At 45.4% G+C, this 15,899-nt stretch overlaps 2 protein-coding genes across 3 annotated transcripts; one reads left to right on the top strand and one right to left on the bottom strand.

Annotated features, from left to right (window-relative positions):
• Positions 1–310: 310 nt before the first annotated feature.
• LOC115591903 (uncharacterized) lies at positions 311–1,856 on the top strand. Its single transcript, XM_030434312.1, has 3 exons — positions 311–632; positions 742–1,032; positions 1,410–1,856. Exons 1-3 carry the CDS (start codon positions 326–328, stop codon positions 1,580–1,582), a joined length of 771 nt encoding a protein of 256 aa, XP_030290172.1. The 5' UTR covers positions 311–325; the 3' UTR covers positions 1,583–1,856.
• A 250-nt stretch (positions 1,857–2,106) lies between these two features.
• On the bottom strand, positions 2,107–9,693 carry LOC115591899 (survival motor neuron protein-like). Of its 2 annotated transcripts, XM_030434307.1 has the most exons (10): positions 9,556–9,693; positions 9,315–9,386; positions 7,838–8,017; positions 7,554–7,742; positions 6,933–7,127; positions 3,589–3,693; positions 3,033–3,134; positions 2,844–2,951; positions 2,570–2,606; positions 2,107–2,364 (listed from the first exon to the last, which is right to left on the bottom strand). In XM_030434307.1, exons 1-9 carry the CDS (start codon positions 9,604–9,606, stop codon positions 2,571–2,573), a joined length of 1,038 nt encoding a protein of 345 aa, XP_030290167.1. In that variant the 5' UTR covers positions 9,607–9,693; the 3' UTR covers positions 2,107–2,364; position 2,570. The 2 variants fall into 2 exon arrangements, with proteins under 2 accessions (XP_030290167.1, XP_030290168.1); XM_030434308.1 differs by lacking the exon at positions 9,315–9,386 and having other exon boundaries at positions 9,556–9,682.
• Positions 9,694–15,899: the final 6,206 nt, after the last annotated feature.

Genomic DNA, 15,899 nt, shown 5'->3' with positions numbered 1-15,899 from the left:
CAACGTGTGTCCCCCCTCTCGCTAACGATGTCCCAACGTGTGTCCCCTCTCTAACGATGTCCCAACGTGTGTCCCCCCCTCGCTAACGATGTCCCAACGTGTGTCCCCCCTCTCGCTAACGATGTCCCAACGTGTGTCCCCCCTCTCGCTAACGATGTCCCAACGTGTGTCCCCCCTCTCGCTAACGATGTCCCAACGTGTGTCCCCCCTCGCTAACGATGTCCCAACGTGTGTTCCCCCCTCGCTAACGATGTCCCAACGTGTGTCCCCCCTCTCTAACGATGTCCCCTACGTGTGTCCCCCCTCTCTCTAACGATGTCCCAACATGTGTCCCCTCTCTAAAGATACTCCCAAACTTATAGTGACAGATGAGATCGAGGACGGGGGGACGGCGGAGGTCACCTGTACTGTACCTATAGACTACACTGGAGGGGACTGCCGTCTCTACAGAGAAGACTCTCCGTCCCCGCTCAGAGTGATGACAGCCAGAAGTTATCTCTGTGTCTTCCACTTGACTTCCGCAGAGTTGCTGGGACGTCGTCCGGTTGGCAGTCGGATCTACCTGAAGTGTAACTACCACCTGCAGCAGTACACGTCAGTGTTCAGCGACATCAAGGGAGTGACTGTCAGCGGTACGTCGGTCTTGTCGACTGACTCCTGTATGCAGACGGGTACAGTACACTCTGAGCTCCAGTCTTTGGTTCTGTATTGACCCGTGTTTGCTGGTGGTCTGTCCTCTAGGCAGCAGTCCCAGTCCTCGTCTGTCTGTCAGCCGTCGCCTCCTCTCACCTGGCGACAGCGTGGAGGTCACCTGTTCCCCGCCGCTTAGCTACGTGTCCAGCTGTCAGTTCTACAGAGACAGCGTGATCATCACAACAGGGTCCTGCAGCAGGAACCTGACGGGCAAACAGCTCGCCATCTGGGAGAAAAGCACCACGCTACTTCCTGTCAACATGACCTGCACATACGATCCACACGATCACCTCGACATCCGCTCCGAGCCCAGCAACCACCACATGCTGTTTGTAGTCGGTAAGAAGCAGTCAGGCTCATTTACCAGTTTTGGATCAGTACTTTGATTTAAAAATGCTTTTCTTTGTTATAAATCTGAACAGGAAGTGCTCACGTGCACCTCAGAGCAGAGAAACACATAACCTATTCCTAAAACTCAACCCAAACCACACAGAACAAACTGTTCAGTTAATCTCAGTCCAGTCCGGATCAGATCAGTTGAAGTCAAAGTCCAACACACAGTCTGAGTGTAAACCACAGGATGTTTGTGGTTCAGGAGTCTGATTGTATTTGAACTTTTGAGCCCATGATGAAATGTATTGAGTCAGTTTGAATCGTGAGTCACATGATGAGGGCTGACGCGGTTTGTTTACCTGCTGCTGCTGTCGTGTTTGCAGATGTCACTCAGGTGTCCTCCTCAGTCAGCTGCTCGGTCTCAGTAGATGATGATCAGCTGATGGGATTCGCTGACAGCAGCCGGATGTTTGTTGGTGCAGAAGGAGTGTCGGTCTCTGTTCAGGTGACCAACAGCAGCCTGACGTCCGACCACACCTGCAGCCACTCACCATGATGAAGTCTGTCAGCAGGTCCACCTGTCCACAGGTGTGATGTTGTCTGCCACAGGTCTCTGTTCCTCTCAGGTCATTCAGGTGCAGCGTGTCCTGCAGTTTCCCCACCTGGTCTCACGTCTGCTCCACCTGTCTGAACTGTGATGATGTTACCTGCCTGCCACAGGTTGTCTCTGCTGTCTGATGGGCAGAAGCTCAGCAGTGTGTAGAGGACAGGAAGACATTCTGATGTCCATGTTGAGTTGATGCACATTAATAAAACAATGGTGGATCGTTTGTCTTGTCCAACATGTGTCTGCCCCATTCAGAGGATTTTCTGTAACTAAGCAACAGACCAGAGTGAATAATCTGCTTCCTGTTGATACCAACAGGCACACGCCCAGTGTACGGTCATGTGATCTGCACTCTCAGGTGTGTGTGTGTGTGTGTGTGTGTGTGGACGAGGCCTGCGATTGACAGGAAGTGAAACCAAAACCAGGAGAGGAAACATCTTCATTCTTTAAGGATTTAAAAGTTTGACAACAGATTTTAGGATCCATCTTTCCGTTTAATAACAAAATACTTTTTCATTTCATTTCTAACAGCAGAGTTCAGATTTACAGAGCGACCCTGAACCTCTCAACACAAACATCTTAAACTGTGAACACACAGTAAACGGTAAACATCCAACAACAAATAAAAGGTTTTTAAAAGATACAAAAAAAATGTACAAATGGTACTTTCAATGAAGGATGTCACAGCTGAGTCTCTTCCCATAATCCTCTCTGGCTCCCAAGCAGAAAAACTAAAAGGAGGAAAAAAAGGTTGTCAGTTTTCAGACTGTCAAAGATTTTTACTTCACATGAAGACGTCTCACTACTGTTAAAACTTCAGAGACGGAATTCTGTCCCGACTTTCATTTCACAGAAACACGTTCAGAGAAACTTTATCTATAAAAGTCTTTCCGATCATCACAGTGCGTGTCTACAGGTGCGTGTTCAGGTTCTCACCTCAGTGTTTGGAGCTTGACTTGAACTCCTGCTGAGCCTGAAACACATCCAGACACGTCAGTATGAACACAAACCTCATGTTTCCTGAATCCTGTGACCTCACAGACTGAATCCTGTGACCTCACAGACTGAATCCTGTGACCTCACAGACTGAATCCTGTGACCTCACAGACTGAATCCTGTGACCTTTTACAATTCAAACACTAAAGTTTCTCTTTGAAACATTTGAATCATTGTTTTAAATTCTGCTGACAGTCGATTGGTTGTGACTGACCATGTAGCTGCCCGTGTGGAAGCCACACGTGTACCACAACATCAACATGCTGGAGGTGGCATCGCCGCCGAGAGGAGGAGGAGGAGGAGGGATGAAGGTCACAGAGTCCTTCAGAGAGAGGCACCGAGTCAGCAGAGAAGATTTCATCAATTATAATCAGATCAATAAACATGATAGTGTCAGTTTTACCGCTGAGCCCGACTGAGGAGGAGGAGGAAATGGAGGGAAGAAAGAGAAGCTGTGATTGGTCGGCATCTCTGCTCCCATCTCTTTCTCCACTTGCTCTTTGACCTGATGACACACAACACCGGATCAACACACACACCTGCAGAGCTCTCAGCAGGTGATGTCTCACCTGAGTGATGTGATCTCAGACTGACATGTTCAAACCTTTCATTTATTCAATTATTGATCAACTGATTGTCTTTTCAATCAGCAGATGAATCTTTGATAAACAGGATGTGCAGCTTCTCTAATGAGATTATTCACTGAACATCTTCAAACTGTTGTCGGAGAAAATCTGAAGCTAAAACGACGACAAAGTGAATCAGTCAAAAGATTCACACTGAAACCTGAAAGAGCCGACCGACTCCAGAGTGTTTCCAGGGTGTTTCCAGGTGTTTCCAGGGTGTTTCCAGGATGATGGAGGTCTAAGTCCACCTGCTGAAGGTACTGAAGCAGAACAACAGCTGACCAGCAGGTGGCAGCTTCTTCACCTTCACTGACCCCGATGATGAAGACTCACCTCAGATGAAGAGTAGTGCTGCTCCTCTCTCCTCTCTGCTGCTCTTTCCTCCTGGTTCTCCTCCCTCCTCCTCCTGCTCCTCTTCCAGTCAGAGCTGCTGCTGACCTGCAGTTTAATTCAACACATGAAGAAGAGTTTGGTGGTTAAAATGAAGTCATCACGGGACACGATGGAAGTTCCCAGCAGCCTGCAGGTGGTTCTGACAGCCGACCCAGAACGAGTCAGAGATCAGATGAACAACACACTCGTCCTCCTCAGTTGAGGAAAGTCGACTGATATACTGCTCCGTTTGTCGTCAACATGCATCGGACACTTAAAAACTCTCTGTACTGTGATAACTTCTCTCCTTACTTCTGGCAGACTTTCTATAACAATTTCCACTTCCTCTGTGTGGGTCCAGTACAGTTGAACATATGAAAAAAGTTGAAGTAGGCTTACTGTAAATTCCTGTAGTTGCAGGGAGATATTGATACACATTTCTAATAGGGCTGTAATGATACACGTATCGAAACTGAAATCACGTCTCTCAGATCCACAAACCTGTCTCGCGGTGTGAGAAGGACAAATCGCGACACAACTTCCAGTCCAGAACCAGCCCTGTGAGTAATAACAAGTAGCCCGTTTCACACAGAGACGCCACATTATCACCACAGCGCTGGTTCGCCAATTCTCCACCATCGGTCGTTCACTAGGGCTGTAACGATACACTCACCATTCGGTTCGTATCACGATTTTTGACCCACGGTTTGATACAAACCTTGATTTTATTTATTTTCTAAATTAAACATTTTATTAACGCAACATTTCTATAACTTCTGTATATGATACTCATCTGATAGTATCAGAGACACAGTATTGGCAAACTGAACCAGTGTGAATGGATGAGCCGGCTGAGCAGTTAACATACGCACAGCCGGCTCATCCATTCACACAGACGGGTAACTATTTCTGTTACTGACGGGTATAAAATAATCGATTCTTAGATGAATCGCAATTCGGACGTGGATGATTCTGAATCGATTCACAAATGTCAAAAATCAATTTTCTACATGTTAATTGACAACGTAATGTTGACGGAATGCAAGAGGCGGAACGCGGAAGTGCAGCGCCCGGACAGTCGATGGCGTGCACACAACAAAAAACATGAGAATGTCGTGAATGTCTGTACTCACAAACAACTCATGAGTGGAACAGTCACACACACACACACACACACACACACACACACTCTCAATGTTTTCAAATGTAACATTGACTTGATATTAAACACGTTTTAATACATAATCCATGTCTTACTATAAATTAGGATGTAATTGTATCAATCTGAAAGTTGGGCCCTATGATTTCCGCGATCACGGAATTTGCGGACGGAATCGCGGAATTGGCCGATTAAAACGGAATCTACTTTTTAACACGGAATATCGCGGAATTTGACATAATTTCACTGAAATGTTGTTCTCGTGTGGAAGAGGAACTTTTGTCTGGGGAAAACTGCACGGGGGGAACCAAATCTGGGTGGCGCAACAAGTCGCCGCCGCCCCCCCTCCTCACAGACTGAGCTCCCCCGTCAAAACATTGCAAGCATGGCGAAGTGGCTGCCCACGGCTCCGTCTTCGTCGGCGAAAAAGCTGAGAAACTTGACATTTACCCCCTCAGTACAGAGCCGAGCAGTTCCCGAACGACTTGTATGTGTCAGGTGAACTGTTGTTTTGCAAAGAAGCAGACCTGAGAAATCATAATTAAAGGTGTAATGCGTCAGAGTTAGCCACCTGTCCGATTCATATTATTGGCATATAATACCAGAGTGACTGTTAACTGCTGCTAACAGTAGCTGCTGTTAGCTAGCTAGCCCCGTTAGCCACAGCCCCCTTAGCTGACTCTGCCTGGGCTGGGAGGCTTTTCTGGATCTGCCTGAGAGCTGACCATGTTTTTATTCAATGAAACCCATAAAAACACAAAATATACTACTGTATGAAGACATGATGAAGTCAAAATATTTTTGATGCACTTTACTGTACGGTACAGTATTGAGGAAATATGTTTGTCCCCTCAATTAATTTAAGGTCATTTCTATTTAATTTGTGTACATTTGAATTATTTACATTAAAAACACACTGTTTTTGGTAGTATAATAAGAGTAAATCAGGATTCACAAAAATTAAAACAGAAAAAACGGAATTTGGGAAAAAACAAAACGGAATTTGGGAAAAAATAAAACGGATTTCATAGGGCCCTATGAAAGGTAAATCATCAAATTTTACTCAGTGGCCTTTGTGCCCCTAAAAAAACAAGAAGAAAAGTGAAGGCCAAAAGGCCTCGCCCCTAAAATGACCAAATTCCCACCCTGGCACACATCAACGCTTAAATATAAAAGTGGCTGGTAAAAATGCACACACACACACACACACACAGAGTGAGTCTCACTGTTCACACAGAACTTCTTTAGTTCTCTTCAGTCAGTGTGTTTACATGCACAGCTGAGTCAGATTACAGCCATAGTCCGACTCTGCTACTCAATCACACAACTGCAACTGTCCGAGTATACATGCTGGTGAGAAAACCGGATTATTGTCCGGAGCATGTCATACCCGGTACGCTAGGTGGCGCTGTACCCATTTCAACTAGTGGTAACAGAAACACCTCCGGCTGACCTCTTTACGTCACCAGCAACAACAAACTGCCTCCACATTCCAGAAAGATGGCGTACGAAGAGCGAGACGAAGCTACATCTTTGTACACTTCATATATGGTCAGGGTTTTCCCTGCCATTATACGGCTTAGGTGCGGCGCCCAAGCGTTTTTGCCTCCCGCCTAAGCAGGGTTCTCCCCAGACAGTGGAACAGCGGCGCTGCGCCGCTATACCACTAGGTCAGCGGCGCTATACTCCGCGCGTGACGGCGACGAGCGTCCGTCCCCCGGCTGACGGCGACGAGCGTCCGTCCCCCGGCTGACGGAGTTGATGACCATCTGTCCGACTGACTTTGACGAGCGTTCGCGCGCTGCAGGAGTAATGTGACTATCAATCAATAATCTGGGTGCTTTAATTCGACTATGAGAAATCCGATCCGGTCCGATTTTAGTCAGACTAAGATGTATACATGCATCTTAAAGATCCCATCATAGTCGGACTAACACAGTAATTCAGTTTTCTTGAGTGTCATGTAAACACACTGAGTTTCTGTTTCAGCTTTAAATCAGCCGGTCAACAACATGTCTGATTCAGGTTCTGATGAGCTCACGTGAGTCAGTGAGTCATTAGAGGAGAAGAGCAAAAAGACTGAAACTGTGTAAATGATGATACCCGACCCGGGTCTGATATCCCAGTTCTGGGTCCAGGTCTTTACCTTGGCCGTAGTGGCCTTGCTGGGTCCATGTAGCTCGTCAGGGCTCAGCAGTCTGCTGACGTCCTGTTCCTCCTCGTTGTTGTAGTCGTTAAAGCGAACGCGGCAGCGCTGACCTTTGACCCACAGAACCACGGCTGGATACACCAGACCATCCTCTGAATACATGGCCCGACACCGAGAACCAGCTTTCCAGCTCTGATTCACACAGACCACAAGAAACCGGATCAGACTTAACTACTGTCACTTTAAAGACATCTACAGGTTTTTAAAATTCACCTTCAATCATACAACAAAGATCACGGTCGGCTTCACCAACAGAACTCAGCTGATACTCAACAGTTGGGACGTCAAGTTAATTTCAACAGAATAAAATCATTTTCAGCCTTTGAACAGTAAAAGACAAAATATATGACACACTGAAGATCTTGAATTATTTCTCTCATTATTTTATGTTTTGCTTTGAAATAAAAGGGACAAAAGAAAAAAGGTAAATAATGCAGATTCATTCTCTGACTAACTTTTCTTTCAGTGGAGCTTTTGACTCCTGGTCTTCTTCTCCCGTACGGCAGCGTGGACGACTAACACCATGTGATGTATTGGTGCGTTTAAAGGTGAAGTTACCTGCGAGTTTTGTCTCTGTGGTTGCACAGCAACATCTGGACTTTGGAGCGCGCTCAGTTCCACGTCCTCCTCGTTGCCGTAGCCATGGAAACGGACTCTGCAGCGCTCTCCATCCAGAGACAGCACTTTCGCCGGATATAGCCACCCATCCTCCGCCCACACTGTCCGACACTCAGCACCCACCACCCACTGAGAGAGACACAGACAATTAACACCGAGTCCATAATCCAAACAACCTGTTTTACCTGCTCTGAGCTGCAGGACTCAGCTGCAGGTGAACAGACCGTCTCTCCGTCCTGATGCCCGTCTCCCTCTCCGTCCTGATGCCCGTCTCCCTCTCCGTCCTGATGCCCGTCTCCCTCTCCGTCCTGATGCCCGTCTCCCTCTCCGTCCTGATGCCCGTCTCCCTGCTCCAGCTTGCTGTCTGTTTCCTCTGAGGCTGTACAGTCTGTCAGTCCTACATCCTGCACGCACACACACACACACACACACACACGCACACAGTACCAGATTCCCACAAATACCACTTTATCTTAGCCCCTTAAGGAACACCGTTCCAACATAGGAACACCCTTCACTAAACGAACACCCTTCGTAAAAACTAAGTTTTTATACTCACTGTTGGAAAGCTGAGACTGTCGTGATTATTTTAAGCCCAAACACAAAGGAAAAAAGTTATTTCCAGACCATGTAATAGCCTTCTAAACTCACCATGACACAACATTAGAAAGAGCCCTCTACCGCAAGAAGCAAGAATGCCTACACACCTTCGGAGTGTTCCCTTTTTCCACAGCTACAACGTCATGCCACAATTTTTTTTCATAGTTCGCCAAGAGTCCATAGAATGGGAATATCCATGTCATTTTACCCAAAACTAGCTACAAGTGTCGAACCAGCAAGAAACCCCAGAGTCTTAGCTTTCATTTGAGACCAAGATTATGTTTCTAGGTAAAGGGGTTCTCCAGTTATAAGCCTTTGAATCTCAGCAGGCGCTCTTGGAAAAAAAGGACCCAAGCAAAACGTACAGACATGCCTTTAGAAAAACAATTGTGAAAAATCAATATTTTTGTCTTTTGACTTCAGATTTTGAGTGTATCAAGCTGAGACCTGTGGCTGTGGCCTCATTGTGTCTGCTGTGTCCATAGACATACCTGAGCCCTTATATCTTAGTCAGTTTATTGACATTTGAATTGGACGGAAACCAAAACCTGTGTTCCAACCTCTGTAACTCTGTGTCAGTATGTCATAGAATCACACTTACACTTCTTAACACTTGAGGGTGTTACCTTTCCAATGGTACCAAGCACATCCCTGAGTCTGGAACTATGTGGGAGCTGTCATGCTTTTAATTTCGGTATGTCATTTTGGAAAAAGAACCTTAAAATGGGGGCGTTCATTAAGTGGTTAACATCTTAAATATATCTTACTGCAAGACCTCGACCCACCAGACTCCATTAAAAAAACCTTGTACTTAATGTTTGTGTATCTGGTAGTTTTACTCCTCCTCTCCTGTTTCCGGCCTGTCTCTACACAATAAAGGCAGAAACACTATTATTTTCAGAAAGATTACATTACAGCAAACTGTAATAGTAACATGTAAAAGTGTTACTCGTGTCAATTTTCTATCATAGATAGATGATAAAGTATTGGCAGAAATCTGTATGAAGTTCGGCAGACTGTTCTGTAACCTGCTGAAGTTAAAATGTCCCCAACCCGTCACTGTTTCAACTCAAATGATAAAATACAACGTTTGAAACGAACCTGTGAAATGGCCAAAGTTTTTTCAAAAGTTTCTATGAGAGAAATTTCGTCTTCAGCCGCCGTGACGGACACCTGCGCAGAGACAGCACGTTAGCAGGTAAGCTATCCGAGAAGCGCCAGCTAGCAGACAAGCTAACATTAGCCACAACCCGCCGCTGACGCAGCCCGGCTCTACTCTTTCCGTTAATAACTTTTCTACATGAACATTAAGATAATAATTGATTAATAAGGCGTCACTCACCGGCTCCTCGGACAGCACGCGGTCTGTTGTCAGCTCAGTCATGGCTGTCATCACTTTAACTCGCTAATTTCACAAAGGTAAACATTTAACCGCGAACCTGCGCAACATACCCGGATGTGAGGAGAGAGCTTCCGGTCGGACATTTCAAAATAAATGTTCTCCTGAAACACAGGCCAAACTATTCATACCGCAGAAACTAAATTCTTTATATTGATATAATCATTCATATGTTCTGCACACACACCCTGTTGTTCGTGAACAGTGTTTGGATTCATGGTAAAGTCTAAAATCATTATTTAGTGTTAATCAGCCCTGAAGAAGAAAGAGTTGAATGAATGACATCATGAGTAACAGCAGGCCTGTGAAGGTGGAGGTGACGGTGCAGCTGTGGTTTGTGCTGTTAGGCTGGATATACGTTTGTACACATGTATTTTAATCTCATTTACTTTATTCATGTATTCTTATTCTGTTAGTTGGTGTTTGTGAACCTGAGGAACATTTTGTACATTATCAGATGTTTCACGCTGGCTGCAGCGATGTAAAGTAACTACACTGCACCTCAGTACAGTTCTGAGCAATTGTACTGGAGTATTTGTTTTTTTACTACTTTATAAATTTAGCAGCTGTAGTTTCATTTATATACAACATTTACGATCCATTTTTTAAATATGATGGCTCATTAGAGATTATAGTGTCTTCAGGTAAGTCGCTGATGAGAGCTGCTGCAGGTGAAGCTCTGCTGGGATCAATGTGAGCTCATCATGACCTCACAGGAACAAAAAGGTTTTAAATTGCACATGATCATAACTCGTGTTTAAATAACAATCTTGTGTCTTTCAGGACCTTGAACTGTCTGAGGAGAACTCTTACTGTGATACTTTAGGAACATGTTCCAGAGGAACAAACAGTCATCAATTCAAACACATTAATTGAACAGATAACTGTTAGTTCCTCTGGCGTCATCACATCCTTCACCGTCTGAGACATGAGACGCTTCAGATGTTAAAGGACCAGTCCTGTGATTATATGTGTGTATTTTATAATCACATATACGTAAACTTTGTAATCAAGACAAAAATCAAACATCATAGAAACTTCATGTTTATTACTCTCATGAACCCCCCAAATTAGATAAAAGCTTCTAAAGTCGAGTCGTTTGTTCGTCAGCTGCAGTGACGCTTCAAGCTGCGAGTGTAAAAAAATACAACTAAAACATTAACACACATCATTCACAAACTGACCCCGTTCACACCTGACTCTAATCCACTGATCAGGAAAATCAATGATCAGCTGTGTTTGTTGATTCTCCCAGCAGCCTCCAGGTGGTGCTGCTGAGCCCAGTGCATGCTGGGACGTCCTCCTGCTCTGTCAGGTGTAAACGGGGCCTCTGAACTGAAAGAAGTGGCGTCCAGCTTCACTTTGTGTCCCTGCTCATCATTCTCTAATCAATCAGTTCTGAGATCGATTAATATGTTTGAATCAATCACTTCCTGCAGAGAGAGGATCCATCATGTGGGGCTGCAGAGGGACGAGCAGCGACCACTCATGTCAAATACTGATCATGACTCGTGCACAAAGAGCAATAGCCAATAAAAAAGTATTAATTATTAGTTATTTAAACCAAAGTGACACGTTATGATGCCTCGTTTGATCCAGAGTCCTTTGTACTCTCGTCCAATCAGAGGTCAGCTCTGTCAGGATGGTTTGTTATTGGTCAACAGGGTGAAGTGAATCCATTGGTTCGACCGAACAAGCTGATTTGACAGCAACATCTGAGCTATGGTAACCATGACGACAGAACTTTGCCTCCCTGTATACTGATTTAAAGAGTAAAGAGTCAGTGAATGCAACACTTTAACACCAAACTAGCAACATGAGAGATAAATAATCAATAATTAGACAATTGATCAATCAGTCGATTGGCAAATAATCTATCAGCAACTCTAGTCGTCAAAAATAAATATGTGCTGAAGTTCTTGTCAGACGCAACAGAACCGAGTCGACTTCTGACTGAATGAACAAATGAATCGAGAAGTTAAAGTGAAAATGATCAAAAACAAAAATTAAATCTGAACTTGTTTCTGTGTCTCAGACCTGCGATGTCCCTGAACGCACCAGCAGCACTGATGAACTCTGCCTCTGCAGCAGCTCTGAGCCGATTCAGATGAAATGATCAATCAGAGAACTGATGAAGGAATATTGAACAGATACATTTAAAGATAAATCAGCTTCCTGATCAGAGTGAAGCTGGAAGAAGAAAACACGCTGAAGCAGCAGAGTCTTTGAATCAGTCAGTAAACGTCTCAGCAAAGTTTGTGTCCCATCATTCGTCCTACACAGCGTCTCCATGGCGACCAGGAAGTTTGTACAGCAGTCATTGAGTCCGTCCAGGCTCCGCCCCCCTGGACCACAGTGCTCCCTGTAGCTCGACAGCTCGACGCCTCCCGAACTCCTGACCACACACACACACACACACACACACACACACACACACACACACACACACACACACACACATGCTGTAACATCTGTTGCAGGAAAGCTCAGCTGGAAACTTATTTAACTTTGATCTTTTTTATTCTTGATTATTATTGATTGTCAGTCTGATCGATAACACCTGTGAATAGCTTCTGCTCACTTCTGTCTTCACAGTTTTGAACAAGTGAAAAAATGTGAAAGTTGTTTGAATCCTCATCATTGTGTCATTTTTCTTGATACTCATCCAAAGATCAATAACTTTGACTGAAACCGGATTAATAATATCGATTTGGTTCTGTCAGATTGTTTCATGAGGTTTTATCTCAGTTCAGTCAGAGTTGATGGGATGTAGCTGTTTGCAGTGTGATGATGTGTTTGAGTGCAGCAGGAGTTCTGTGTGTTCTCTGGTGATGATGATGAAGGTGATGATGAAGGTGATGATGAAGGTGATGATGATGGTGATCAGTGTGTCAGTGCTCACAGGTTATCAGATGCAGAGCGCTGCAGACGAGCAGCGTCAGCGCCGCAAGACCAGAGAGAGGGGCGGCGCCATCAGCAGGGGGGGTGACGGGGGCGGCGTCCTGCTGCGGCGACTGCTGAGGAGTTTCAGACTCCCCCTCCTTACACTTCTTACTGTAACACACACACACACACACACACACACAGGTACTGACACTACTGTATTGTGAACACGCTAGTTCGCAGTTAGCTTGTAGCAGGACTTACTAGTTGCTGTTAGCCTCCATGTTAGCTTTGGCTAGAAACAGCAGTCAACATTATTAGTCTTTGATTGATTGCTGGCACCATCAGCTGACTGACTTACATACATTAAACTCACCAAACTCCATTGAGGAAACAGCTAATTTAACACCTTCTGGTGTGACAGGTGAATTAATGAACATGGTGTTACTTCAGTGCTGAAGGTTTCAGCATGTAAACCTGACAGTTATCTGAGTGTGAATACAGATGTGGACTCACAGCTGTTTGTTCAGGTACTGCTGTCTGGACTCGCAGGCTTTGGTCTGACTCTGAGCAGCCAACATCTGGCTCTCTGCAGCGTCCTTGAGGCTGAAGCAGGATGTCTTCTCGTGGACCGCCTGAGTCATGTTCTGCTGCAGCGCCTCGATGAGATCTGACACGACACACAACACTCAGAGTTCAACACTTCATTTCACTTTTTATTCACTGAGCTTCATTGTTAATCTGTTCCAATTAAAATCCCTCTGAGTTCAGTCCTGGCTGCTCTGGTGCCCTCAGTGGTCCAAGGGTGGACTTACCATCAGGCAAACACAGGCACAGGCCCCCCAAACGTCTCATAAAAACTGAATGATAAAGTTGTCTTCGATTTAAAGCAATTATTATTGTTTCAGTCTTAATTTGTGCGCTTAAAACTTTGACAGCCCTTGTAAATAGTAACTTAAGCTTAAAACAAAAAAACAACAACAAATATGACCTGATGGTACAAGAGGTGGTGGAAGTGGAGGAACACAAAGGAGAAAAATTAAGAAAAAGGGAGATGAAGAAAACATCACAAAGAAAAAAGGGAGAAAAAGAAAAAGAGAAAAGGGAGAAGGGAGAAGGAAAGAACGACAAAAGGTAAATTTGATAAAATCATACTGTTAAAATGTTTGTTCTCATAGTGGCCTTGTTATCTTTGGTGGTGTCTTCTTTTTTAGTAACACAAGATACAACAATATCCAGGCTGAACCTACTTGCTGCTGCCCACATTGAAGATCTTGTGTTGACTGGTGGTGACTGCAGGTGTGTATTTACTACAGTTCTGATGGAAATGACTCAAGTATCAATCGTCAGCTACTGCTTTTAGAAACACGACAAAAATGAAGCGATTCATAAAATCTGACACCAGGACAGAAACTTCAGGTGTGTTTATGACGTTTAGGGCTGGACGACGTGTCGACGACATAAATTCGTCGACATGAATAATTTGCATCAACGCATCGTCCCAAACAGGAAGTGGTAGTACCTGCGAAAGCTGAGAATAGCCCCTCTCACACAGAGACGCTGCATTAACGCCGCAGTGACGGTTCGTCAATTCTCCGCCGTTGGTCATTCACACAGAGCGAAGCACCGCTGGAATAAAGATGAACCGCCATGTAATTCACCGTTTTCATGCGGGGATCCTGCACCAATTCTCCGCACCCTCCTCTGTGTGAAAGTTTCAGATGTGGAGAGGGGGGAAATTTCACTCCGGCGCTGATCCGCCTCTGGAGGTAGTATCAGGGCCGCATTATTGGTGAGCCGTCCCAGTGTGAACGGATAATCCGGAGGCGCGGAGCGAGGGCGTGTCGGTCTGACAGTCTGATAACTGCACAGGTCCTTCACTCAACTAAATACAGAGAAATGTCCCACACAGCAACATTACAGGACCGAACAACAGTAACGTAGTAACTGTAACTGTCTTTGGCGACTTATATGAGGAAAACAAATACCACAGCTGTACGTGGAGAAGCGTCTGTCCTCCTGTCTGTCCTCCTGTCTGTCCTCCTGTCTGTCCTCCTGTCTGTCCTCCCGCCTGTCCTACTGACTCTTCCTCACATTTCTGCTAAAAAATCAGCGTCTGTCACCGGCAAAAAAACTGTAACTCACTGAGTGTTTGTGATGAAAATAAATCACTGCGACCGTCAGCCCTCCTGACCGAGACTTCAGGAAACTTTCCCCCATAAAACAGCCTCCGTCCCCGCGAGTGACAGAGTCAGACAGCGTCCTGTTTACTGATGGTGATTATGTATAATTATGTAATTTAGCATGAAAAACTTCACTCTGTCACTTTCCAGGATGTTTGGTGGGTCAGGATCTCAATCACTACACATTATAACAGCATCCATATGATTATAAACTGTCCGCAGGTTTAGATTGACAGGAGGAACACCTGGGAAACACCAACGTCATCAACATGACGTGTACCGTCACGCCTCTTTAGGAGCCGCAGCGCCGGCTTTCTGTGTGAATTACACACGTGAAGGCGGAGATGCTTCGCTCTGTGTGAATCACCATCGGCGGAGAATTGGCGAACCACCGCTCCGGAGATAATGCGGAGACGCTGTGGAAAAACGTTCCTAAAGAGACGTGACGGTACACGTCATGATGATGACGTCGGGGTGTTTCCCAGGTGTCCCCCCTGTCAGTCTAAACACGCGGAGCGCTTATAATGTGTAGTGATTGAGAACCCGGCCCCCTAAACATCCTGGAAGGTGAAAGAGTTACGTGTTCCGGGCTAAATTACATTATTACGTAATCACCATCAGTAAACAGGTCGCTGCATGAATCTGTCACTGCGGGGACGGAGGCTGTTTTCTGGGGGAAAGTTCCCTGAAGTCTCGGTCCGGAGGGTTGACGGTCGCGGTGATTTCTATCAACACAAACACTCGGTGAGTTAAAGATTTTTGCCGGTGACAGACGCTGTTTTTCGGGCAGAAATGTGACGAAGAGTTGGTAGGACAGGAGGGAGGACAGAAGCTGCTCCGCCTACAACTGCTGTATTTTTTTCCTCATATAAGTTACTAACGACAGTTACAGTTACTACGTTTCTTTTGTTTGGTCATGTAACGTTGCTTTGTGGGACATTTCTGTGTTTAGTTGAGTGAAGGACCTTTGCAGTTATCAGCAGGGGTGTAGTGGTCGGGGGACGCGGGGGAAGGGCGAGATTTTATTTTATTTTTTTTATATTTTTTTGGCCTTTTATGGCTTTATTGATAGTACAGCTGAAGATATGACAGGAAACAGGGGGAGAGAGAGGGGGAGTGACACGCAGCAAAGGGACCCGGGCCGGGAGTCGAACCCAGGTCCGCTGCAGAGCCTCGGCACACGGGACGTGCGCTCTACCAACTGAGCTAAACGGCGCCTAG

Source organism: Sparus aurata, chromosome 11 (genome assembly GCF_900880675.1).
Source record: "Sparus aurata chromosome 11, fSpaAur1.1, whole genome shotgun sequence".
Classification (NCBI taxonomy): Eukaryota; Metazoa; Chordata; class Actinopteri; order Spariformes; family Sparidae; genus Sparus; species Sparus aurata.
The sequence above is the reverse complement of the archived record's forward strand: the minus strand, read 5'-3'. Positions and strand labels throughout refer to the sequence as shown.

What these genes read in the sequence shown, in the direction of transcription:
- LOC115591899 (XM_030434307.1), bottom strand. Translation starts at nt 9,606, where the DNA reads ATGACAGCCATGACTGAGCTGACAACAGACCGCGTGCTGTCCGAGGAG. An exon ending in CTCCTCAGTCGGGCTCAGCG is followed by an intron (nt 2,952 to 3,032) that starts GTAAAACTGACA and finishes CTCTCTCTGAAG; the next exon opens with GACTCTGTGACCTTCATCCC. An exon ending in TCCACACGGGCAGCTACATG is followed by an intron (nt 2,607 to 2,843) that starts GTCAGTCACAAC and finishes GATGTGTTTCAG; the next exon opens with GCTCAGCAGGAGTTCAAGTC.
- LOC115591903 (XM_030434312.1), top strand. Translation starts at nt 326, where the DNA reads ATGTGTCCCCTCTCTAAAGATACTCCCAAACTTATAGTGACAGATGAG. An exon ending in CAAGGGAGTGACTGTCAGCG is followed by an intron (nt 633 to 741) that starts GTACGTCGGTCT and finishes TCTGTCCTCTAG; the next exon opens with GCAGCAGTCCCAGTCCTCGT. An exon ending in CCACATGCTGTTTGTAGTCG is followed by an intron (nt 1,033 to 1,409) that starts GTAAGAAGCAGT and finishes TCGTGTTTGCAG; the next exon opens with ATGTCACTCAGGTGTCCTCC.